General features: G+C 55.1%; 2 protein-coding genes across 2 annotated transcripts in view; both read left to right on the forward strand.

The window, feature by feature from the left end:
* LOC142907829 (uncharacterized) overlaps positions 1-25309 on the forward strand; it is a 76322-nt gene extending 51013 nt beyond the window's left edge. Inside the window, exons 13-21 of the mRNA XM_076057648.1 lie at positions 7772-7944; positions 10710-10836; positions 12006-12069; positions 12697-13025; positions 13878-13980; positions 18311-18534; positions 19911-20001; positions 24426-24543; positions 25176-25309. Coding sequence (XP_075913763.1) covers positions 7772-7944; positions 10710-10836; positions 12006-12069; positions 12697-13025; positions 13878-13980; positions 18311-18534; positions 19911-20001; positions 24426-24539 — 1225 coding nt within the window. The 3' untranslated portion in view covers positions 24540-24543; positions 25176-25309. The remainder of the gene's footprint in view (positions 1-7771; positions 7945-10709; positions 10837-12005; positions 12070-12696; positions 13026-13877; positions 13981-18310; positions 18535-19910; positions 20002-24425; positions 24544-25175) is intronic.
* Positions 25310-25353: 44 nt separating this feature from the next.
* LOC142907831 (uncharacterized) overlaps positions 25354-27284 on the forward strand; it is an 11095-nt gene continuing 9164 nt past the window's right edge. The window contains exon 1 of the mRNA XM_076057658.1: positions 25354-25671. Within this exon, the coding sequence (XP_075913773.1) occupies positions 25354-25671 (318 nt within the window). The remainder of the gene's footprint in view (positions 25672-27284) is intronic.

Here is a 27284-nt window from a genome sequence, read left to right on the forward strand (position 1 = left end):
GACAGTGTTGGAGGTAACGCACCGACCTGGTGACTGTATGAGTGTAACAGTGAGTGTAACAGTGAGTGTATGAGTGAGTGAGTGTATGAGTGACTGTGTGAGTGAGTGAGTGTAACAGTGAGTGAGTGTAACAGTGAGTGTAACAGTGAGTGTATGTAACCCCCAGGCTCCTGCGAGACAGTGTTGGAGGTAACGCACGGACCTGGTGACTGTGTGAATGTAACAGTGAGTGTAACAGTGAGTGTAACCCCCCTCTACAGGCTCCTGCGAGACAGTGTTGGAGGTAACGCACGGACCTGGTGACTGAGTGAGTGTGTGAGTGAGTGTATGAGTGAGTGTAACAGTGAGTGTATGAGTGAGTGAGTGTAACAGTGAGTGAGTGTAACAGTGAGTGTAACTGAGTGTACTGTACCCCCAGGCTCCTGCGAGACAGTGTTGGAGGTAACGCACGGACCTGGTGACTGTGTGAGTGTAACAGTGAGTGTAACAGTGAGTGTAACAGTGAGTGTAACAGTGAGTGAGTGTATGTAACAGTGAGTGTAACAGTGAGTGTAACACACACCCCCAGGCTCCTGCGAGACAGTGTTGGAGGTAACGCACGGACCTGGTGACTGTGTGAATGTAACAGTGAGTGTATGTACCCCCTCCAGGCTCCTGCGAGACAGTGTTGGAGGTAACGCACCGACCTGGTGACTGTATGAGTGTAACAGTGAGTGTAACAGTGAGTGAGTGTAACAGTGAGTGTATGAGTGAGTGAGTGTATGAGTGACTGTGTGAGTGAGTGAGTGTAACAGTGAGTGAGTGTAACAGTGAGTGTAACAGTGAGTGTATGTAACCCCCAGGCTCCTGCGAGACAGTGTTGGAGGTAACGCACGGACCTGGTGACTGTGTGAATGTAACAGTGAGTGTAACAGTGAGTGTAACCCCCCTCTACAGGCTCCTGCGAGACAGTGTTGGAGGTAACGCACGGACCTGGTGACTGAGTGAGTGTGTGAGTGAGTGTATGTATGAGTGAGTGTATGAGTGAGTGTAACAGTGAGTGTATGAGTGAGTGAGTGTAACAGTGAGTGAGTGTAACAGTGAGTGTAACTGAGTGTACTGTACCCCCAGGCTCCTGCGAGACAGTGTTGGAGGTAACGCACGGACCTGGTGACTGTGTGAGTGTAACAGTGAGTGTAACAGTGAGTGTAACAGTGAGTGTAACAGTGAGTGAGTGTATGTAACAGTGAGTGTAACAGTGAGTGTAACACACACCTCCAGGCTCCTGCGAGACAGTGTTGGAGGTAACGCACGGACCTGGTGACTGTGTGAATGTAACAGTGAGTGTATGTACCCCCTCCAGGCTCCTGCAAGACAGTGTTGGAGGTAACGCACCGACCTGGTGACTGTATGAGTGTAACAGTGAGTGTAACAGTGAGTGAGTGTAACAGTGAGTGTATGAGTGAGTGAGTGTATGAGTGACTGTGTGAGTGAGTGAGTGTAACAGTGAGTGAGTGTAACAGTGAGTGTAACAGTGAGTGTATGTAACCCCCAGGCTCCTGCGAGACAGTGTTGGAGGTAACGCACGGACCTGGTGACTGTGTGAATGTAACAGTGAGTGTAACAGTGAGTGTAACCCCCCTCTACAGGCTCCTGCGAGACAGTGTTGGAGGTAACGCACGGACCTGGTGACTGAGTGAGTGTGTGAGTGAGTGTATGTATGAGTGAGTGTATGAGTGAGTGTAACAGTGAGTGAGTGTATGTAACCCCCAGGCTCCTGCGAGACAGTGTTGGAGGTAACGCACGGACCTGGTGACTGAGTGTAGCAGTGAGTGTATGAGTGAGTGTATGAGTGAGTGTATGAGTGTATGTAACAGTGAGTGTAACCCCCCTCTACAGGCTCCTGCGAGACAGTGTTGGAGGTAACGCACGGACCTGGTGACTGAGTGAGTGAGTGAGTGTATGAGTGAGTGTAACAGTGAGTGTATGAGTGAGTGAGTGTAACAGTGAGTGAGTGTAACAGTGAGTGTATGTAACACACACCCCCAGGCTCCTGCGAGACAGTGTTGGAGGTAACGCACGGACCTGGTGACAGTGTAACAGTGAGTGTATGAGTGAGTGTATGAGTGAGTGTGTGAGTGAGTGTATGAGTGAGTGTATGAGTGAGTGTATGAATGAGTGTATGAGTGAGTGAGTGTATGAGTGAGTGAGTGTATGAGTGAGTGTATGAGTGAGTGAGTGTATGAGTGAGTGAGTGTAACAGTGAGTGTATGAGTGAGTGAGTGTATGAGTGAGTGTATGAGTGAGTGAGTGAGTGTAACAGTGAGTGTAACAGTGAGTGTATGTAACTCCCAGGCTCCTGCGAGACAGTGTTGGAGGTAACGCACGGACCTGGTGACTGAGTGTAACAGTGAGTGTATGAGTGAGTGTATGTGTGAGTGAGTGAGTGTATGAGTGAGTGTATGAGTGAGTGAGTGTAACAGTGAGTGAGTGTAACAGTGAGTGTATGTAACAGTGAGTGTAACCCCCCTCTACAGGCTCCTGAGAGACAGTGTTGGAGGTAACGCACGGACCTGGTGACTTAGTGTAACAGTGTGTGAGTGTATGTAACAGTGAGTGTAACCCCCAGGCTCCTGCGAGACAGTGTTGGAGGTAACGCACGGACCTGGTGACTGTGTAACAGTGAGTGTAACTGAGTGTAACAGTGAGTGTAACAGTGAGTGTAACAGTGAGTGTATGAATGAGTGAGTGTATGAGTGAGTGAGTGAGTGTAACAGTGAGTGTAACAGTGAGTGTATGTAACTCCCAGGCTCCTGCGAGACAGTGTTGGAGGTAACGCACGGACCTGGTGACTGAGTGTAACAGTGAGTGTATGAGTGAGTGTATGTGTGAGTGAGTGAGTGTATGAGTGAGTGTATGAGTGAGTGAGTGAGTGTAACAGTGAGTGAGTGTAACAGTGAGTGTATGTAACAGTGAGTGTAACCCCCCTCTACAGGCTCCTGCGAGACAGTGTTGGAGGTAACGCACGGACCTGGTGACAGTGTAACAGTGAGTGTACTGTACCCCCAGGCTCCTGCGAGACAGTGTTGGAGGTAACGCACGGACCTGGTGACTGAGTGTAACAGTGAGTGTATGAGTGAGTGTATGTGTGAGTGAGTGAGTGTATGAGTGAGTGTATGAGTGAGTGAGTGAGTGTAACAGTGAGTGAGTGTAACAGTGAGTGTATGTAACAGTGAGTGTAACCCCCCTCTACAGGCTCCTGCGAGACAGTGTTGGAGGTAACGCACGGACCTGGTGACAGTGTAACAGTGAGTGTACTGTACCCCCAGGCTCCTGCGAGACAGTGTTGGAGGTAACGCACGGACCTGGTGACTGAGTGAGTGTGTGAGTGAGTGAGTGAGTGTAACAGTGAGTGAGTGTATGTAACCCCCCTCTACAGGCTCCTGCGAGACAGTGTTGGAGGTAACGCACGGACCTGGTGACAGTGTAACAGTGAGTGAGTGTAACAGTGTATGTAACAGTGAGTGTAACCCCCCTCTACAGGCTCCTGCGAGACAGTGTTGGAGGTAACGCACGGACCTGGTGACAGTGTAACAGTGAGTGTATGAGTGAGTGTATGTGTGAGTGAGTGAGTGTATGAGTGAGTGAGTGTAACAGTGAGTGAGTGTATGTAACAGTGAGTGTGTGAGTGAGTGTAACAGTGAGTGAGTGTAACAGTGAGTGAGTGTATGTAACAGTGAGTGTAACCCCCCTCTACAGGCTCCTGCGAGACAGTGTTGGAGGTAACGCACGGACCTGGTGACAGTGTAACAGTGAGTGTATGAGTGAGTGTAACAGTGAGTGTAACAGTGAGTGTAACCCCCCTCTACAGGCTCCTGCGAGACAGTGTTGGAGGTAACGCACGGACCTGGTGACAGTGTAACAGTGAGTGTAACAGTGAGTGTATGTATGAGTGTATGAGTGTAACAGTGAGTGTATGTAACACACACCCCCAGGCTCCTGCGAGACAGTGTTGGAGGTAACGCACGGACCTGGTGACTGAGTGTAACAGTGAGTGTATGAGTGTATGAGTGAGTGAGTGAGTGTAACAGTGAGTGTATGAGTGTATGAGTGAGTGAGTGAGTGTAACAGTGAGTGTATGAGTGAGTGAGTGTATGAGTGAGTGTATGAGTGAGTGAGTGAGTGTAACAGTGAGTGTATGAGTGAGTGTATGAGTGTAACAGTGAGTGTAACCCCCAGGCTCCTGCGAGACAGTGTTGGAGGTAACGCACGGACCTGGTGACTGAGTGTAACAGTGAGTGTATGAGTGAGTGAGTGTATGAGTGAGTGAGTGAGTGTAACAGTGAGTGTAACAGTGAGTGTATGAGTGTATGTATGAGTGTAACAGTGAGTGTATGTAACACACACCCTCTACAGGCTCCTGCGAGACAGTGTTGGAGGTAACGCACGGACCTGGTGACTGTGTGAGTGAGTGTGTGAGTGAGTGAGTGAGTGTAACAGTGAGTGAGTGTATGTAACCCCCAGGCTCCTGCGAGACAGTGTTGGAGGTAACGCACGGACCTGGTGACTGAGTGTAACAGTGAGTGTATGAGTGTAACAGTGAGTGTATGTAACAGTGAGTGTAACCCCCCTCTACAGGCTCCTGCGAGACAGTGTTGGAGGTAACGCACGGACCTGGTGACAGTGTAACAGTGAGTGTATGAGTGAGTGTAACAGTGTATGTAACAGTGAGTGTAACCCCTCTACAGGCTCCTGCGAGACAGTGTTGGAGGTAACGCACGGACCTGGTGACTGTGTGAGTGTAACTGAGTGTATGTAACACACACTCCCAGGCTCCTGCGAGACAGTGTTGGAGGTAACGCACGGACCTGGTGACTGTGTGAGTGTAACAGTGAGTGAGTGTAACAGTGAGTGTATGAGTGAGTGAGTGAGTGTAACAGTGAGTGTATGAGTGAGTGAGTGAGTGTAACAGTGAGTGTAACCCCCCTCTACAGGCTCCTGCGAGACAGTGTTGGAGGTAACGCACGGACCTGGTGACAGTGTAACAGTGAGTGTATGAGTAAGTGTATGAGTGTAACAGTGAGTGTAACCCCCCTCTACAGGCTCCTGCGAGACAGTGTTGGAGGTAACGCACGGACCTGGTGACTGTGTGAGTGTAACAGTGAGTGAGTGTAACAGTGAGTGTAACAGTGAGTGTATGTAACCCCCAGGCTCCTGCGAGACAGTGTTGGAGGTAACGCACGGACCTGGTGACAGTGTAACAGTGAGTGTGTGAGTGAGTGAGTGTAACAGTGAGTGTATGAGTGAGTGAGTGTATGTAACCCCCAGGCTCCTGCGAGACAGTGTTGGAGGTAACGCACGGACCTGGTGACTGTGTGAATGTAACAGTGAGTGTAACAGTGAGTGTAACCCCTCTACAGGCTCCTGCGAGACAGTGTTGGAGGTAACGCACGGACCTGGTGACTGAGTGTAACAGTGAGTGAGTGAGTGTAACAGTGAGTGTAACAGTGAGTGTAACAGTGAGTGTAACAGTGAGTGTAACCCCCCTCTACAGGCTCCTGCGAGACAGTGTTGGAGGTAACGCACGGACCTGGTGACTGAGTGTAACAGTGAGTGTATGGGTGTATGTAACAGTGAGTGTAACCCCCCTCTACAGGCTCCTACGAGACAGTGTTGGAGGTAACGCATGGACCTGGTGACAGTGTAACAGTGAGTGTAACAGTGAGTGTATGAGTGAGTGTATGAGTGAGTGAGTGAGTGTATGTATGAGTGTATGTATGAGTGTAACAGTGAGTGTATGAGTGAGTGTATGAGTGAGTGAGTGTATGTAACAGTGAGTGTAACCCCCCTCTACAGGCTCCTGCGAGACAGTGTTGGAGGTAACGCACGGACCTGGTGACTGAGTGTAACAGTGAGTGTATGAGTGTATGTAACAGTGAGTGTAACCCCCCTCTACAGGCTCCTACGAGACAGTGTTGGAGGTAACGCATGGACCTGGTGACAGTGTAACAGTGAGTGTAACAGTGAGTGTATGAGTGAGTGTATGAGTGAGTGAGTGAGTGTATGTATGAGTGTAACAGTGAGTGTATGAGTGAGTGTATGAGTGAGTGAGTGTATGTAACAGTGAGTGTAACCCCCCTCTACAGGCTCCTGCGAGACAGTGTTGGAGGTAACGCACGGACCTGGTGACTGAGTGTAACAGTGAGTGTATGAGTGTATGTAACAGTGAGTGTAACCCCCCTCTACAGGCTCCTACGAGACAGTGTTGGAGGTAACGCATGGACCTGGTGACAGTGTAACAGTGAGTGTAACAGTGAGTGTATGAGTGAGTGTATGAGTGAGTGAGTGAGTGTATGTATGAGTGTATGTATGAGTGTAACAGTGAGTGTATGAGTGAGTGTATGAGTGAGTGAGTGTATGTAACAGTGAGTGTAACCCCCCTCTACAGGCTCCTGCGAGACAGTGTTGGAGGTAACGCACGGACCTGGTGACTGTGTGAGTGTAACAGTGAGTGTAACAGTGAGTGTAACAGTGAGTGTAACCCCCCTCTACAGGCTCCTGCGAGACAGTGTTGGAGGTAACGCACGGACCTGGTGACTGAGTGTAACAGTGAGTGTAACAGTGAGTGTATGAGTGAGTGTAACAGTGAGTGAGTGTATGTAACAGTGAGTGTATGTAACAGTGAGTGTAACAGTGAGTGTATGAGTGAGTGTAACAGTGAGTGAGTGTATGTAACAGTGAGTGTATGTAACAGTGAGTGTAACAGTGAGTGTAACCCCCCTCTACAGGCTCCTGCGAGACAGTGTTGGAGGTAACGCACGGACCTGGTGACAGTGTAACAGTGAGTGTAACAGTGAGTGTATGAGTGAGTGTATGAGTGTAACAGTGAGTGTAACCCCCAGGCTCCTGCGAGACAGTGTTGGAGGTAACGCACGGACCTGGTGACAGTGTAACAGTGAGTGTAACAGTGAGTGTATGTATGAGTGTATGAGTGTAACTGAGTGTATGTAACACACCCCCTCTACAGGCTCCTGCGAGACAGTGTTGGAGGTAACGCACGGACCTGGTGACTGTGTGAGTGTAACAGTGAGTGTATGAGTGAGTGTAACAGTGAGTGTAACAGTGAGTGTAACCCCCAGGCTCCTGCGAGACAGTGTTGGAGGTAACGCACGGACCTGGTGACTGAGTGAGTGTGTGAGTGAGTGAGTGAGTGTAACAGTGAGTGAGTGTAACAGTGAGTGTATGAGTGTATGTAACAGTGAGTGTAACCCCCAGGCTCCTGCGAGACAGTGTTGGAGGTAACGCACGGACCTGGTGACTGTGTGTAACAGTGAGTGAGTGTAACAGTGAGTGTAACAGTGAGTGTAACCCCCCTCTACAGGCTCCTGCGAGACAGTGTTGGAGGTAACGCACGGACCTGGTGACAGTGTAACAGTGAGTGTATGTAACAGTGAGTGTAACCCCCCTCTACAGGCTCCTGCGAGACAGTGTTGGAGGTAACGCACGGACCTGGTGACAGTGTAACAGTGAGTGTAACAGTGAGTGTAACTGAGTGTATGTAACTCCCAGGCTCCTGCGAGACAGTGTTGGAGGTAACGCACGGACCTGGTGACAGTGTAACAGTGAGTGTAACAGTGAGTGTAACAGTGAGTGTATGAGTGTAACAGTGAGTGTAACACACCCCCAGGCTCCTGCGAGACAGTGTTGGAGGTAACGCACGGACCTGGTGACAGAGTGAGTGAGTGTAACAGTGAGTGTAACAGTGAGTGTATGTAACACACCCCCTCTACAGGCTCCTGCGAGACAGTGTTGGAGGTAACGCACGGACGTGTGCCTTGGCCTCCGTGTCCCCGTGCGAGCGTCACGCCGCTGAGACTCTGTCCACGCTTCGCTACGTGGCTCGAGCGGCCCGTGTCACCAACCTCGCCCGCATCAACGACGACCCCACGGGACGCCTCGTCAGAGGTGACGGGGGACGGGAGGTTGGGGGCGGCGGGGCGGGGTGCTGTAGGTGGTCGGGGGTTTTGGGGTTGGAAGGGCGAGGGTTGTTGGTTCGGTGGTGGCTGAGCGAGCGGGTGGCTGAGCGAGTGAGTGAGCGGGCGAGCGGGTGGGCGAGTGGGTGACTGGGCGAGTGGGTGACTGAGCGAGTGGGTGACTGGGCGAGTGGGTGACTGGGCGGGTGGGTGACTCGGCGAGTGGGTGGCTGAGCGAGTGGGTGACTGGGCGACTGAGCGACTGGGTGAGCGTGCGAGCGTTGTCCACCACGGCAGAGCTGAGGGGCGAGCGGCTCGTGTCACCAACCTCGCCCGCATCAACGACGACCCCACGGGACGCCTCGTCAGAGGTGACGGGGGACGGGAGGTTGGGGGCGGCGGGGCGGGGGGCTGTAGGTGGTCGGGGGTTTTGGGGTTGGAAGGGCGGGGGTTGTTGGTTCGGTGGTGGCTGAGCGAGCGGGTGGCTGAGCGAGTGGGCGAGCGGGTGGATGAGCGAGTGGGCGAGTGGGTGACTGGGCGAGTGGGTGACTGGGCGAGTGGGTGACTGGGCGAGTGGCTGACTGGGCGAGTGGGCGACTCGGCGAGTGGGCGACTGAGCGAGTGGGCGAGTGGGTGAGTGGGTGAGCGTGCGAGCGTTGTCCACCACGGCAGAGCTGAGGGGCGAGCGGCCCGTGTCACCAACCTCGCCCGCATCAACGACGACCCCACGGGACGCCTCGTCAGAGGTGACGGGGGACGGGAGGTTGGGGGCGCCGTGGCGGGGTGCTGTAGGTGGTCGGGGCGGGGGTTTTGGGGGTTGGAAGGGCGAGGGTTGTTGGTTCGGTGGTGGCTGAGCGGGTGGCTGAGCGAGTGGGTGATTGAGCGAGTGGGTGACTGGGCGAGTGGGTGACTGGGCGAGTGGGCGAGTGGGTGACTGAGTGGGTGACTGAGCGAGTGGGTGAATGAGCGAATCGGCGAGTGGGTGACTGAGTGGGTGACTGAGCGAGTGGGTGAATGAGCGAGTGGGCGAGTGGGTGGCTGAGTGGGTGACTGAGCGAGCGGGTGAATGAGCGAGTGGGCGAGTGGGTGACTGAGTGGGTGACTGAGCGAGTGGGTGAATGAGCGAGTGGGTGAGTGGGTGACTGAGTGGGTGACTGAGCGAGTGGGTGAATGAGCGAGTGGGCGAGTGGGTGGCTGAGTGGGTGACTGAGCGAGCGGGTGAATGAGCGAGTGGGCGAGTGGGTGGCTGAGCGAGTGGGCGACTCGGCGAGTGGGCGACTGAGCGAGTGGGTGACTGACTGGGTGACTGAGCGACTGGGCGAGTGGGCGAGTGGGTGAGTGGGTGAGTGGGTGAGTGGGTGAGCGTGCGAGCGTTGTCCACCACGGCAGAGCTGAGGGGCGAGCGGCCCGTGTCACCAACCTCGCCCGCATCAACGACGACCCCACGGGACGCCTCGTCAGAGGTGACGGGGGACGGGAGGTTGGGGGCGGCGGGGCGGGGGTGCTGTAGGTGGTCGGGGCGGGGGTTTTGGGGTTGGAAGGGCGGGGGTTGTTGGTTCGGTGTTGGGTGGGCGGGCGGGTGAGTGGGTGACTGGGCGAGTGGGCGAGTGGGCGAGTGGTTGACTGAGCGAGTGGGTGACTGAGCGAGTGAGCGAGTGGGTGACTGGGCGAGTGGGCGAGTGGGTGACTGGGCGAGTGGGCGAGTGGGCGAGTGAGCGAGTGGGTGACTGGGCGAGTGGGTGACTGGGCGAGTGGGCGAGTGGGTGACTGGGCGAGTGGGCGAGTGGGTGACTGGGCGAGTGGGTGACTGAGCGAGTGAGCGAGTGGGTGACTGGGCGAGTGGGTGACTGGGCGAGTGGCTGACTGGGCGAGTGGGTGACTGGGCGAGTGGGCGAGTGGGTGACTGGGCGAGTGGGTGACTGGGCGAGTGGGCGAGTGGGCGAGTGGGTGACTGGGCGAGTGGGTGACTGAGCGAATGGGCGAGTGGGTGACTGAGTGGGTGACTGAGCGACTGAGTGACTGGGCGAGTGGGTGAGCGTGCGAGCGTTGTCCACCACGGCAGAGCTGAGGGGCGAGCGGCTCGTGTCACCAACCTCGCCCGCATCAACGACGACCCCACGGGACGCCTCGTCAGAGGTGACGGGGGACGGGAGGTTGGGAGGTTGGGGGCGGCGTGGCGGGGGGTAGGGGGCGGTTGGTTGTTCGGAGCGGGGGTTTGGGGTTGGAAGGGCGGGGGTTGTTGGTTCGGTGTTGGGTGGGCGAGCGGGTGGCTGAGCGAGTGGGCGAGCGGGCGAGCGGGTGACTGGGCGAGTGGGTGACTGGGCGAGTGGGCGAGCGGGTGACTGGGCGAGTGGGTGACTGGGCGAGTGGGCGAGCGGGTGGCTGAGCGAGTGGGTGACTGGGCGAGTGGGTGACTGGGCGAGTGGGCGAGTGGGTGACTGGGCGAGTGGGTGACTGGGCGAGTGGGTGACTGGGCGAGTGGGTGACTGGGCGAGTGGGCGAGCGGGTGACTGGGCGAGTGGGTGACTGGGCGAGTGGGTGACTGGGCGAGTGGGTGACTGGGCGAGTGGGCGAGCGGGTGGCTGAGCGAGTGGGTGACTGGGCGAGTGGGTGACTGGGCGAGTGGGTGACTGAGCGAGTGGGCGAGTGGGTGACTGAGCGAATCGGCGAGTGGGTGACTGAGTGGGTGACTGAGCGAGTGGGTGAATGAGCGAGTGGGCGAGTGGGTGAGCGTGCGAGCGTTGTCCACCACGGCAGAGCTGAGGGGTGAGCTGGAGTCGCTGCGCTCGGCTGAGGGTGGACGTTGGCAGGAGAACGAGCGTGAGGTGGTGCGTCTGCGGGCACAGCTCGCTCACCAGAGACTCCTCCTGGAGGAGAATAACCGGTGAGCATCATCAGTATCATCAGCAGCAGCAGCAGCATCATCAGCAGCAGTATCAGTATCATCATCAGTATCAGTATCATCAGCAGTATCAGCATCATCATCATCAGTATCAGCAGCAGCATCATCAGTATCAGTATCATCATCAGTATCAGTATCATCATCAGTATCAGTATCATCAGCAGTATCAGCATCATCATCATCAGTATCAGCAGCAGCATCATCAGTATCAGCAGCAGCATCAGTATCATCAGTATCAGCAGCAGCAGCAGCATCATCAGTATCAGCAGCAGCATCATCATCATCAGTATCAGCAGCAGCATCATCATCAGTATCAGCAGCAGCATCATCATCAGTATCAGCAGCAGCATCATCAGTATCAGCAGCAGCAGCATCATCAGTATCAGCAGCATCATCATCATCATCAGTATCAGCAGCAGCAGCATCATCAGTATCAGCAGCAGCAGCATCATCAGTATCAGCAGCAGCATCATCAGTATCAGCAGCAGCAGCATCATCAGTATCAGCAGCAGCATCATCATCAGTATCAGCAGCATCATCATCAGTATCAGCAGCAGCATCATCAGTATCAGCAGCAGCATCATCAGTATCAGCAGCAGCATCATCAGTATCAGCAGCAGCATCATCATCATCAGTATCAGCAGCAGCATCATCAGTATCAGCAGCAGCATCATCAGTATCAGCAGCAGCAGCATCATCAGTATCAGCAGCAGCATCATCATTATCAGCAGCATCATCAGCAGCATCTTCATCAGCATCATCAGCAGCATCTTCATCAGCAGCATTATCAGTATCATCATCAGCATCATTAGCATCTTCATCAGCAGCATGTTCATCAGCAGCATCTTCATCATCATCAGTATCAGCAGCAGCATCATCAGTAGCAGCAGCATCATCATCATCAGCATCATCATCATCAGTATCAGCAGCATCTTCATCAGCAGCATTATCAGTATCATCATCAGCATCATTATCATCATCAGCATCAGCAGCATCGTGAACAACATCACGAACATCACCCACCCCCACCCCCCACCCCACCCCCACCCTCCCCACCCACCCCCCACCACCCCCACCCCCCACCCCCCACCCCCACCCCACCCCCCACCCCCCACCCCACCCCCCACCCCCCACCCCCACCCCCCCCACAGGCAGTGGGAAGTGAAGTTGTCTCTGGCGGAGAGACGCAGAAGAGATGACGAGTACAGCCTGAAGGTGGGTGGTGGGTGGTGGGTGGTGGGTGACTGAGTGGGTGGGCGAGTGACTGGGTGGGTGGGCGAGTGACTGAGTGGGTGGGCGAGTGACTGAGTGGGTGGGCGAGTGACTGGGTGGGTGGGCGAGTGACTGAGTGGGTGGGCGGGTGACTGAGCAGGTGGGTGGGTGGGTGACTGAGTGGGTGGGTGGGTGGGTGACTGGGCGGGTGGGCGAGTGACTGAGCAGGTGACTGAGCTGGTGACTGGGCGGGTGGGCGAGTGACTGAGCAGGTGGGTGGGCGGGTGACTGAGCGGGTGACTGAGCGGGTGGGCGAGTGACTGGGTGGGTGGGTCGGCGAGTGACTGAGCGGGTGGGCGAGTGACTGGGTGACTAGGTGACTGAGTGGGTGACTGGGTGGGTGGGTGAGTGACTGGGTGACTGAGTGGGTGACTGGGTGGGTGGGTGAGTGACTGGGTGACTGGGTGACTGAGTGGGTGACTGGGTGAGTGGGTGAGTGAGTGGGTGGGCGAGTGACTGAGTGGGTGGGTGGGCAAGTGACTGAGCGGGTGACTGAGCGGGTGACTGAGTGGGTGACTGAGCGAGTGACTGAGTGACTGAGTGACTGAGTCTCCGCCCGCGTGCCTGCAGACTTCCGCGCTGCTCTGTCAACAACAACAACAACCACCACAACAACAACAACCACCACAACAACAACAACCACAACAACTACCACAACAACAACAACCACCACAACCACAACAACAACCACAACCACCACCACCACCACCGGCACCTTGCACGCCCCATGGACCGTGCCTGGAGGTGCTGGGGGTCAGGGGGGGCCCCCCCAGGGTGGGGGGCCCCCCCCGTCTCTCGGCGGAGCTCAGCTACCCCCTGGCCAGCGGGCGCACGGAGGTGGGAAGTGACGGGCACTGCCACATCAACCTGCCCAGCACCCTCATCGCCCCCACACACTGGTGGGCACTCACTCACTCGCTCACTCACTCACCCACTCACTCACTCACTCGCTCACTCGCTCACTCACTCACTCACCCACTCACACACTCACTCGCTCACCCGCCCGCTCACCCGCCCACCCACCCGCTCACCCGCCCACCCACCCGCTCACCCACCCGCTCACACACTCATCCACTCATCCACTCACTCACCCACTCACTCACTCACCCACCCGATCACTCACCCACTCGCTCACTCACCCACTCGCTCACTCACCCACTCACTCACTCACTCACCCACTCACTCAACCACCCGCTCACTCGCTCGCTCACTCGCTCACTCGCTCACTCACCCGCTCACCCACCCGCTCACCCACCCGCTCACCCACCCGCTCACACACCCATCCACTCATCCACTCACCCACTCACCCACCCACTCACTCACCCACTCACTCACCCACCCACTCACCCACCCACCCACTCACCCACCCACCCACCCACTCACCCACCCACCCACTCACCCACCCACCCACTCACTCACTCACTCACCCACCCACCCACTCACCCACCCACTCACTCACCCACTCATCCACTCACTCACCCACCCACCCACTCACTCACTCACCCACCCACCCACTCACCCACCCACCCACTCACTCACCCACCCACCCACCCACTCACTCACTCACTCACCCACCCACCCACCCACTCACTCACCCACCCACTCACTCACTCACCCACCCACCCACTCACTCACCCACCCACCCACCCACTCACCCACTCACTCACCGGCTGTGACCCCCCACTACCCACGTGTCCGTCTGTGACCCCCCCACCACCCACGTGACTGTCTGTGACCCCCCACTACCCCAGCCTGCTCACCCACGTGACTGGCTACGTCACTCTCAGCCCTCGCCCGGGGTGTGAAACCTTCCACAATGGCCGCCTGGTGGAGGGCGACGTCAACTTACACCACGTGATTCACACACACACACATACACTCACCTCGTCACACACACACACCACGTGATTCACACACACACCACGTGATTCACACACACCACGTGATTCACACACACACACTCACCTCGTCACACACACTCACCTCGTCACTCACACACACTCACCTCGTCACACACACACTCACCTCGTCACACACACACTCACCTCGTCACACACATACCCACCTCGTCACACACACACACCTCGTCACACACACTCACCTCGTCACACACACACTCACACTCACTCACACTCACCTCGTCACACACTCACCTCGTCACACACACACCTCGTCACACACACACTCACCTCGTCACACACACACACACCTCGTCACACACACACCTCGTCACACGCACACACATACACTCACACACTCACCTCGTCACACGCACACTCACCTCGTCACACACACACACACACTCACCTCGTCACACACACACTCACCTCGTCACACACACACTCACCTCGTCACACACACACTCACCTCGTCACACACACACTCACCTCGTCACACACACACAAACTCACCTCGTCACACACACACTCACCTCGTCACACACTCACCTCGTCACACATACACACTCACTCACCTCGTCACACACACACTCACTCACACTCACCTCGTCACACACACACACACCTCGTCACACACACACACACTCACACACTCACCTCGTCGCACACACACACACCTCGTCACACACACACTCACCTCGTCACACACACACTCACTCACACTCACCTCGTCACACACACACATACACTCACACACTCACCTCGTCACACACACACTCACCTCGTCACACACACACTCACACACTCACCTCGTCACACACACACTCACCCCACTCGTCACACACACACACACACACACTCACCTCGTCACACACACACTCACCCCACTCGTCACACACACACTCACTCACACTCACCTCGTCACACACACACTCACCCCACTCGTCACACACACACTCACTCACACTCACCTCGTCACACACACACTCACCCCACTCGTCACACACACACTCACTCACACTCACCTCGTCACACACACACTCACCTCGTCACACACACACTCACCTCATCACACACACACTCGCCCCACTCGTCACACACACACACACTCACACACACACTCACCTCGTCACACACACACACTCACCTCGTCACACACACACACCTCGTCACACACACACACACACTCACCTCGTCACACACACACACTCACTCACCTCGTCACACACACACACACTCACACACTCACCTCGTCAGACACACTCACACCTCGTCACACCCCTTCTCCCCGGCCCCCACCACCACCATCATCACCACCACCACCATCACCACCACCATCATCATCACCACCACCATTATCACCATCATCACCATCACCACCACCATCATCATCACCATCACCACCACCATTATCACCACCACCATTATCATCACCACCACCATCACCACCATCACCATCATCACCATCACCACCACCACCATCATCATCACCATCACCACCACCATTATCACCACCACCATCATCACCATCACCACCATCATCACCATCACCACCACCATCACCACCACCACCATCATCACCATCACCACCACCATCACCACCATCATCACCATCATCACCATCACCACCACCATCATCATCACCATCACCACCACCATCACCACCATCATCACCACCACCACCACCATCACCACCATCACCATCATTACCACCACCACCCCCGCCACCACCATCACCGCTCATCACCATCACCACCACCATCACCACCACCATCATCACCACCACCACTACCATTACCACCATCACTACCATTACCACCATCACTACAATTACCACCATTATCACCATCACCACCACCATCACTACCATTACCACCATCATCATCATCACCACTACCATTACCACCATCACCACCATTATCACCATCATCACCATTACCACCATTACCACCATCACCACCACCAACACTACCATTACCACCATTACCATTACCACCACCATCACCACCATTATCACCATCACCTCCGTTATCACCATCACCACCATTATCACCATCACCACCATCACCACCATTACCACCATCACCACCAACACTACCATTACCACCATCACTACCATTACCACCATTACCACCACCACCATCACCACCATCACCACCATTATCACCATCACCACCATCACCACCATTACCACCATCACCACCAACACTACCATTACCACCATCACTACCATTACCACCATTACCACCACCATCACCACCATTACCACCATCACCACCATCACCACCATTACCACCACCATCACTACCATTACCACCATCACCACCATTACCACCATCACCACCAACACTACCATTACCACCATTACCACCACCACCATCACCACCATTACCACCATCACCACCATTACCACCATCACCATTACCACCACCACCATCACTACCATTACCACTACCACCACCATTACCACCACCATCACCACCACCATCACCACGATCACAACCATCACCACTGCCACCACTACCATCACCACCACCACCACCCACCACCCACCCCCACCCTCACCACCGTGTATCCGAGTGGCACCTGTAACCTGTAACCTGTAATCTGTAACCTGTAATCTGTAATCTGTAACCTGTAACCTGTAATCTGTAACCTGTAACCTGTAATCTGTAACCTGTAATCTGTAACCTGTAACCTATAACATGTAACATGTAATCTGTAACCTGTAATCTGTAACCTGTAACCTGTAACATGTAATCTGTAACCTGTAACCTGTAACATGTAACATGTAACCTGTAATCTGTAACCTGTAACCTGTAACATGTAACCTGTAATCTGTAACCTGTAACCTGTAATCTGTAACCTGTAACCTGTAATCTGTAACCTGTAACCCGTAATCTGTAACCTGTAACCTGTAACATGTAACCTGTAATCTGTAACCTGTAACCTGTAATCTGTAACCTGTAACCTGTAATCTGTAATCTGTAACCTGTAATCTGTAACCTGTAACCTGTAACTTGTAACCTGTAACATGTAACCTGTAACCTGTAACATGTAACCTGTAATCTGTAACATGTAACCTGTAACCTGTAACCTGTAATCTGTAACATGTAACATGTAACCTGTAACATGTAACATGTAATCTGTAACCTGTAACCTGTAATCTGTAACCTGTAATCTGTAACATGTAATCTGTAACCTGTAACATGTAACATGTAATCTGTAACCTGTAATCTGTAACCTGTAACATGTAACCTGTAACATGTAACCTGTAACCTGTAATCTGTAACCTGTAACCTGTAACTTGTAACCTGTAACCTGTAATCTGTAACCTGTAATCTGTAACCTGTAATCTGTAACATGTAATCTGTAACCTGTAATCTGTAACCTGTAACATGTAACATGTAATCTGTAACCTGTAATCTGTAACCTGTAACATGTAACATGTAACCTGTAACATGTAATCTGTAATCTGTAACCTGTAACCTGTAATCTGTAACCTGTAACCTGTAATCTGTAACCTGTAACCTGTAATCTGTAACCTGTAACCTGTAATCTGTAACCTGTAACCTGTAACATGTAACCTGTAACCTGTAATCTGTAACCTGTAATCTGTAATCTGTAACCTGTAATCTGTAACCTGTAACCTGTAACTTGTAACCTGTAACATGTAACCTGTAATCTGTAACATGTAACCTGTAACCTGTAATCTGTAATCTGTAACCTGTAATCTGTAACCTGTAACCTGTAACTTGTAACCTGTAACCTGCAATCTGTAATCTGTAACCCGTAACCCGTAACCTGTAATCTGTAATCTGTAACCTGTAACCTGTAACTTGTAACCTGTAACCTGTAATCTGTAACCTGTAATCTGTAACCTGTAATCTGTAACATGTAATCTGTAACCTGTAATCTGTAACCTGTAACATGTAACATGTAATCTGTAACCTGTAATCTGTAACCTGTAACATGTAACATGTAACCTGTAACATGTAATCTGTAATCTGTAACCTGTAACCTGTAATCTGTAACCTGTAACCTGTAATCTGTAACCTGTAACCTGTAATCTGTAACCTGTAACCTGTAATCTGTAACCTGTAACCTGTAACATGTAACCTGTAACCTGTAATCTGTAATCTGTAACCTGTAACCTGTAATCTGTAACCTGTAACCTGTAACCTGTAACCTGTAATCTGTAACCTGTAATCTGTAACCTGTAACCTGCAATCTGCAATCTGTAATCTGTAATCTGAGCGATGTCTCTGGTGTGGTGTTCATGGCAGGGCGACCGCCTCGTCTTGGGTGGAGAGTTTTACTTCAGACTCGTCTGGCCCGGTGACGGTGACGGTGGTGGTGGTGGTGGTGGTGATGGTGGTGGTGGTGGTGGCGGTGGTGGTGGTGGTGGTGGTGACGGTGGTGATGGTGGTTCGTCTGTGCATCCTCATCAGCAGCGCCACGGCCACTTTGAGTTTGCCAAAGAGGAGCACCTCATGGCACAGCAAGGACGGTGGGTGGGTTGGTGGGTTAGTGGGTGGGTTAGTGGGTGGGTTAGTGGGTGGGTTAGTGGGTGGGTTAGTGGGTGGGTTAGTGGGTGGGTCGTGGGTGAGTGAGTGGGTTATTGGGTGGGTTAGTGGGTGGGTCATGGGTTAGTGGGTGGGTTAGTTGGGGTGGGTGGTTGGGTCGGTGAGTGATTTGGTGGGTTGGTGGTTGGGTGGGTGAGTGGGTGGGTTAGTGGGTGGGTGTGTGGGTGAGTGGCTGAGTGGGCGGGTGGCTGGTTGGGTGGGTGAGTGAGTGGGTTAGTGGGTGGGTTAGTGGGTGGGTCATGGGTTAGTGGGTGGGTTAGTTGGGGTGGGTGGTTGGGTCGGTGAGTGATTTGGTGGGTTGGTGGTTGGGTGGGTGAGTGGGTGGGTTAGTGGGTGGGTGTGTGGGTGAGTGGCTGAGTGGGCGGGTGGCTGGTTGGGTGGGTGAGTGAGTGGGTTAGTGGGTGGGTTAGTGGGTGGGTCATGGGTTAGTGGGTGGGTTAGTTGGGGTGGGTGGTTGGGTCGGTGAGTGATTTGGTGGGTTGGTGGTTGGGTGGGTGAGTGGGTGGGTTAGTGGGTGGGTGTGTGGGTGAGTGGCTGAGTGGGCGGGTGGCTGGTTGGGTGGGTGAGTGAGTGGGTTAGTGAGTGGGTTAGTGGGTGGGTCGTGGGTGAGTGAGTGGGTTATGGGGTGGGTGGGTGGGTTAGTTGGGGTGGGTGGTTGGGTCGGTGAGTGATATGGTGGGTTGGTGGTTGGGTGGGCGAGTGGGTGGGCGAGTTGCTGGGTGAGTGGGTTAGTGGGTGGGTGGGTGGGTTAGTGGGTGGGTGAGTAAGTGGGTTAGTGGTTGGTTGGGTGGGCGAGTGGCTGGGTGAGTGGGTTAGTGGGTGGCTGGGTGAGTGGGTTAGTGGGTGGGTGAGTGAGTGGGTTAGCGGTTGGTTGGGCGAGCGAGTGGGTGGGTGAGTGGGCGAGTGGGTGGGTTAGTGGGTGGGTGAGTGAGTGGGTTAGTGGGTGGGTGAGTAAGTGGGTTGGTGAGTGGGTGGACGAGTGAGTGGGTTAATGGGTGGGTGGGTGGGTTAGTGGGTGGGTGAGTGAGTGAGTGGGTTAGCGGTTGGTTGGGTGGGCGAGTGGCTGGGTGAGTGGGTTAGTGGGTAGCTGGGTGAGTGGGTGAGTGGGTTAGTGGGTGGGTGAGTGGGTTGGTGGGTGGGTTAGTGGGTGGGTGGGCGAGTGGGTTAGTGGGTGGGTGGGTTAGTGGGTGGGTGGGCGAGTGGCTGAGCGAGCGAGCTGCCAGTCTGCCCGACGAGGCGGCGGGTGACGTGACCTGGGCACTTGCGGGGCTGCGCCTCTACCCACTCCCCACCCACCCAGGCTGGAGGCGGAGCTGAGGGCCGCCCACAGGCAGACGGAGCGCCTGAGAAGGCAGTATGAGGATCACATCCGTGGACTCCAGGACAAGCTGGTAGGTGGTGGTGGTGGTGGTGATGGTGGTGGTGGCGGTGGTGGTGGCGGTGGTGGTGATGGTGGTGATGGTGATGGTGGTGATGGTGATGGTGGCGGTGGTGGTGGTGATGGTGGCGGTGGTGGTGGTGGTGATGGTGATGGTGGTGGGGGTGATGGTGGTGGTGGTGATGGTGATGGTGGTGATGGTGATGGTGGTGGGGGTGATGGTGGTGGTGGTGATGGTGGTGGTGGTGGTGGTGGCGGTGGTGATGGTGGTGGTGGTGGCGGTGGTGATGATGGTGGTGGTGGTGGCGGTGGTGGTGGTGGTGGTGATGGTGGCGGTGGTGGTGGTGGTGATGGTGGTGGTGGTGGTGATGGTGGTGGTGGTGGTGGTGATGGTGGTGATGATGGTGGTGGTGGTGATGGTGGTGGTGGTGGTGATGGTGGTGGTGGGGGTGGTGATGGTGGTGGCTGTGGTGGTGTCTGCCTCACACCTAACCTCATTCACTCAGTCACTCACTCACCCAGCCACTCAGTAACTCACTCACTCAGTAACTCACTCACTCAGTAACTCACCCACTCAGTAACTCACTCACTCAGTAACTCACCCACTCAGTAACTCACTCACTCAGTAACTCACTCACTCAGTAACTCACTCACTCAGTAACTCACTCACTCAGTAACTCACTCACTCAGTAACTCACTCACTCAGTAACTCACTCACTCAGTAACTCTATCACTCACCCACTCAGTAACTCTATCACTCACCCACTCAGTGACTCACTCACTCACTAACTCTATCACTCACCCACTCAGTAACTCACTCACTCAGTAACTCACCCACTCAGTAACTCACTCACTCAGTAACTCTATCACTCACCCACTCAGTAACTCACTCACTCAGTAACTCAGTCACTCAGTAACTCAGTCACTCAGTAACTCACTCACTCAGTAACTCACTCACTCAGTAACTCACTCACTCAGTAACTCACTCACTCAGTCACTCACTCACTCAGTAACTCACTCACTCTAACTCACTCACTCAGTAACTCACTCACTCAGTCACTCAGTAACTCAGTAACTCACCCACTCAGTAACTCACTCACTCAGTAACTCACTCACTCAGTCACTCAGTAACTCAGTAACTCACCCACTCAGTAACTCACCCACTCAGTAACTCACTCACTCAGTAACTCACTCACTCAGTCACTCAGTAACTCACCCACTCACTAACTCTATCACTCACCCACTCAGTAACTCACCCACTCACTAACTCTATCACTCACCCACTCAGTAACTCACTCACTCAGTAACTCACTCACTCAGTAACCCACACACTCACCCAGCCACTCAGTAACTCACTCAGTAACTCACTCACTCAGTAACTCTATCACTCACCCACTCAGTAACTCACCTCGCTCAGTAACTCACTCACTCAGTAACTCTATCACTCACCCACTCAGTAACTCACTCACTCAGTAACTCTATCACTCACCCACTCAGTAACTCACCCACTCAGTAACTCACTCACTCAGTAACTCTATCACTCACCCACTCAGTAACTCACTCGCTCAGTAACTCACTCACTCAGTAACCCACACACTCACCCAGCCACTCAGTAACTCACTCAGTAACTCACCCACTCAGTAACTCACTCACTCAGTAACTCTATCACTCAGTCACTCAGTAACTCACTCACTCAGTAACTCACTCACTCAGTAACTCACCCACTCAGTAACTCACTCACTCAGTAACTCTATCACTCACCCACTCAGTAACTCACTCGCTCAGTAACTCACTCACTCAGTAACCCACACACTCACCCAGCCACTCAGTAACTCACTCAGTAACTCACCCACTCAGTAACTCACTCACTCAGTAACTCTATCACTCACTCACTCAGTAACTCACTCACTCAGTAACTCACTCACTCAGTAACTCACTCACTCAGTAACTCACTCACTCATCCACTCAGTAACTCACTCACTCATCCACTCAGTAACTCTATCACTCACTCGCTCAGTAACTCACTCACTCAGTAACTCACTCACTCATCCACTCAGTAACTCACTCACTCATCCACTCAGTAACTCTATCACTCACCCACTCAGTAACTCACTCGCTCAGTAACTCACTCACTCAGTAACCCACACACTCACCCAGCCACTCAGTAACTCACTCAGTAACTCACCCACTCACTCACTCATCCACTCAGTAACTCTATCACTCACTCACTCAGTAACTCACTCGCTCAGTAACTCACTCACTCAGTAACTCACTCACTCAGTAACTCACTCACTCATCCACTCAGTAACTCACTCACTCATCCACTCAGTAACTCTATCACTCACTCGCTCAGTAACTCACTCACTCAGTAACTCACTCACTCATCCACTCAGTAACTCACTCACTCAGTAACTCTATCACTCACCCACTCAGTAACTCACTCGCTCAGTAACTCACTCGCTCAGTAACTCACTCACTCAGTAACTCACTCACTCATTCACTCACTCATACACTCACTCACTCACTCATACACTCACTCACTCATACACTCACTCACTCATACACAGATAGAGACACACAGAGACATAGAGAGAGACACACAACATATACACACAGAGACACAGAGAGAGACACACAGACACACACAACATAGACACACAGAGACACACAACAGAGACACACATAGACACAGAGAGAGACACACAGACACACACAACATAGACACACAGAGACACACAACATAGACACAGACACACACAACATAGACACACAGACACACAACATAGACACACAGACACACAACATAGACACACAGAGAGAGACACACAACATAGACACACATAGACACACAACATAGACACGCAGAGAGAGACACACAGAGACAGACACACATAGACACACAACATAGACACAGAGAGAGACACACAGACACACACAACATAGACACACAGACACACACAACATAGACACACAGACACACACAACATAGACACACAGAGACACACAACAGAGACACACAGAGAGAGACACACAGACACACACAACATAGACACACAGAGACACACAACATAGACACACAGAGACACAACATAGACATGAGTGAGTGGGTGGGTGAGTGAGTGGGTAAGCGGGTGAGTGGCCGGGTGAGTGGCCGGGTGAGCGAGCGAGCGGCCGGGTGAGCGAGTGGGCAAGTGGCCGGGTGAGCGAGTGGCCGGGTGAGCTAGTGAGCGAGCGGTCGGGTGAGCGAGCGGCCGGGTGATTGAGCTAGTGAGTGAGTGGCCGGGTGAGCGAGTGGCCGGGTGAGCGAGTGGCCGGGTGAGCGAGTGGCCGGGTGAGCGAGTGGCCGGGTGAGCGAGTGAGTGGCCGGGTGAGCGAGTGAGCGAGTGGCCGGGTGAGCGAGCGAGTGAGTGAGTGGCCGGGTGAGCGAGTGGCCAGGTGAGTGAGTGGCCGGGTGAGTGGCCAGGTGAGTGAGCGAGTGAGTGGCCGGGTGAGCGAGCGAGTGAGCGAGTGGCCGGATGAGCGAGTGGCCGGGTGAGTGGCCGGGTGAGCGAGTGAGTGAGTGGCCGGGTGAGCGAGCGAGCGAGTGGCCGGATGAGCGAGTGGCCGGGTGAGTGGCCGGGTGAGTGAGCGAGTGAGTGGCCGGGTGAGCGAGCGAGTGAGCGAGTGGCCGGATGAGCGAGTGGCCGGGTGAGTGGCCGGGTGAGCGAGTGAGTGAGTGGCCGGGTGAGCGAGCGAGTGAGCGAGTGGCCGGATGAGCGAGTGGCCGGGTGAGCGAGTGAGTGAGTGGGCCGGTGAGCGAGCGAGTGAGCGAGTGGCCGGATGAGCGAGTGGCCGGGTGAGCGAGTGAGTGAGTGGCCGGGTGAGCGAGCGAGTGAGCGAGTGGCCGGATGAGCGAGTGGCCGGGGTGAGCGAGTGAGTGAGTGGCCGGGTGAGCGAGCGAGTGAGCGAGTGGCCGGGTGAGCGAGTGAGTGAGCGAGTGGCCAGGTGAGCGAGCGGGTGAGCGAGCGAGTGAGTGAGTGGCCGGGTGAGCGAGTGAGTGAGCGAGTGGCCGGGTGAGCGAGTGAGTGAGCGAGTGGCCGGGTGAGTGAGTGAGTGAGCGAGTGGCCGGGTGAGTGAGCGAGCGGGTGAGCGAGCGAGTGAGCGAGTGGGCGGGTGAGTGAGTGAGCGAGCGAGCGGGTGAGCGAGTGAGTGGCCGGGTGAGCGAGCGAGTGAGTGGGTGAGCGAGCGAGCGGGTGAGCGAGTGAGTGGCCGGGTGAGCGAGCGAATGAGTGAGTGGCCGGGTGAGCGAGTAAGTGAGCGAGTGGCCGGGTGAGCGAGTAAGTGAGCGAGTGGCCGAGCGGGTGAGCGAGCGGGTGAGCGAGCGGGTGAGCGAGCGGGTGAGCGAGCGGGCGAGCGAGCGAGCGAGTGAGCGAGTGGGCGAGTGTTTTGTCTCCGCAGGAGCAGGAGCGGGAGAGGGCTCGCCTGGCCCTGCGCGACTTGGGAGGGCGACAAGAGGGTCTTGGAGATGCAGGCGGAGATGAAGAGACGGGTGGAGGACATGCACTCACCTAGTCAGGTGGGTGGGTGGGCGGGCGATTGGGTGGGTGGGCGGGCGATTGGGTGGGCGGGCGGACGATTGGGTGGGTGGGCGGGTGGGCGGGTGATTGGGTGGGTGGGTGGGCGGGTGATTGGGTGGGTGGGTGGGCGGGTGATTGGGTGGGCGGGCGATTGGGTGGGTGGGCGGGCGATTGGGTGGGTGGGCGGGCGATTGGGTGGGTGGGCGGGTGGGCGATTGGGTGGGCGATTGGGTTGGTGGGCGGGCGATTGGGTGGGTGGGCGGGCGATTGGGTGGGTGGGCGGGTGGGCGATTGGGTGGGTGGGCGGGTGGGCGATTGGGTTGGTGGGCGGGCGATTGGGTGGGTGGGCGGGCGATTGGGTGGGTGGGCGGGCGATTGGGTGGGCGGGTGGGCGGGCGATTGGGTGGGCGGGTGGGCGGGCGATTGGGTGGGTGGGCGGGTGGGCGGGCGATTGGGTGGGTGGGCGGGTGGGCGGGCGATTGGGTGGGTGGGCGGGTGGGCGGGCGATTGGGTGAGTGTGGGGGTGAGCGAGTGTCCTCTCCCCCCACCCCCACCCCCCACCCCCACCACGGTGTGACAGTCTCCGTGCCAGGCTAGGTGTCCTCTCCCCCCACCCACCACGGTGTGACAGTCTCCGTGCCAGGCTAGGTGCACTCGACGCACTCCTCTCCTGCTCTCGGTGCTGGAGGAAGAGCGGCAGCAGCTGGCACGGCAGATCCACAGCAGGACCCAATCAGCACAGCGGACACTCACACCTGGTGGTGGTGGTGGAGGACGTGGTGGAGGAGGTGGTGGACACAAAGGAGGTGATGATGGTGATGGTGGTGGAGGTGGAGGTGATGGTGGATGTGGAGGTGATGGTGGATGTGGAGGTGGAGGTGGTGGAGGAGGTGGTGGAGGTGGTGGAGGTGGAGGAGGTGGAGGAGGTGGACACAAAGGAGGTGATGATGGTGATGATGGTGGTGGTGGTGGAGGTGATGGTGGTGGTGGAGGTGGAGGAGGTGGTGGAGGAGGAGGTGGTGGAGGAGGAGGTGGTGGAGGAGGAGGTGGTGGAGGAGGAGGTGGTGGAGGAGGTGGTGGAGGAGGAGGTGGTGGTGGAGGAGGTGGAGGAGGTGGACACAAAGGAGGTGATTATGGTCATGATGGTAATGATGATGGTGGTGGTGGAGGTGGTGGATGTGGATGTGGAGGAGGTGGAGGAGGTGGTGGTGGAGGTGGTGGAGGGGAGGTGGAGGTGGAGGTGGTGGAGACAAAGGAGGTGATGATGGTGGTGGTGGAGGGGGTGATGGTGGTGGTGGTGGATGTGGAGGTGGAGGTGGTGGATGTGGAGGTGGTGGATGTGGAGGTGGAGGAGGTGGAGGAGGTGGAGGAGGTGGTGGAGGTGGTGGAGGAGGGTGGTGGAGGAGGTGGAGGAGGTGGTGGAGGTGGTGGAGGTGGTGGAGGTGGTGGAGGTGGAGGAGGTGGAGGAGGTGGTGGAGGTGGAGGAGGTGGTGGAGGTGGTGGAGACAAAGGAGGTGATGGTGGTGGAGGTGGAGGAGGGTGGACACAGAGGAGGTGATTATGGAGGTGGGGGTGATGGTGGTGGGGAAGGAGGTGGTGGGGGTGATGGTGGTGGGGGTGATGGTGGAGGTGGTGATGGTGGGGGAGGAGGAGGTGGAGGAGGTGGAGACAAAGGAGGTGATTATGGAGGTGATGGTGGTGGTGGTTGTGGTGGTGGAGGAGGTGGAGGAGGTGGAGGTGGAGTAGACAAAGGAGGTGATTATGGAGGTGGTGGTGGTGGTGGTGGAGGAGGTGAGAGATGTTGACTACCTCGCCCGGTCTAAACCGATTGTGGCTGTGTGGTGGAGGAGGTGGTGGTGGTGGTGGAGGAGGAGGAGGTGGACACAAAGGAAGTGATTATGGAGGTGATGGTGATGATGGTGGGGGTGATGGTGGTGGGGGAGGAGGTGGTGATGATGGTGGTGGAGGGGGTGATGGTGGTGGATGTGGATGTGGTGGAGGTGGTGATGATGATGATGATGGTGGTGATGGAGGTGGTGGAGTCGGTGGAGACAAAGGAGGTGATTATGGAGGTGATGGTGATGATGGTGGGGGAGATGGTGGGGATGATGGTGGTGGAGGTGGTGGAGGTGGTGGTGGAGGTGGTGGAGGTGGTGGTGATGGTGGTTGTAGTGGTGGTTGTGGTGGTTGTAGTAGTGGTGGTGGTAGTGGTTGTAGTAGTGATGGTGGTGGTTGTAGTAGTGGTGGTGGTGGTGGTTGTAGTGGTGGTGGTTGTAGTGGTGGTGGTGGTTGTAGTTGTTGTGGTGGTGGTTGTGGTGGTGGTGGTTGTAGTGGTTGTAGTGGTGGTGGTTGTGGTGGTTGTTGTAGTGGTGGTTGTAGTTGTAGTGGTGGTGGTTGTAGTTGTTGTAGTGGTTGTAGTGGTTGTGGTGGTTGTAGTGTAATGGTGGTTGTAGTTGTAGCGGTGGTTGTGGTGGTGGTGGTTGTGGTGGTGGTGGTGGTGGTAGTAGTAGTGGTGGTTGTAGTAGTAGTGGTTGTTGTAGTGGTGGTTGTAGTAGTGGTGGTGGTTGTAGTGGTGGTGGTGGTTGTAGTGGTGGTGGTTGTAGTTGTTGTGGTGGTGGTTGTAGTGGTTGTAGTGGTGGTGGTTGTTGTGGTGGTTGTAGTGGTGGTGGTAGTTGTTGTAGTGGTGGTTGTAGTGGTGGTTGTTGTTGTAGTTGTAGTTGTTGTTGTTGTTGTAGTAGTT

This window comes from Petromyzon marinus, chromosome 83 (genome assembly GCF_048934315.1).
Source record: "Petromyzon marinus isolate PM22_M1 ecotype Great Lakes invasive population chromosome 83, UKy_Petmar_22M1.pri1.0, whole genome shotgun sequence".
NCBI lineage: Eukaryota > Metazoa > Chordata > Hyperoartia > Petromyzontiformes > Petromyzontidae > Petromyzon > Petromyzon marinus.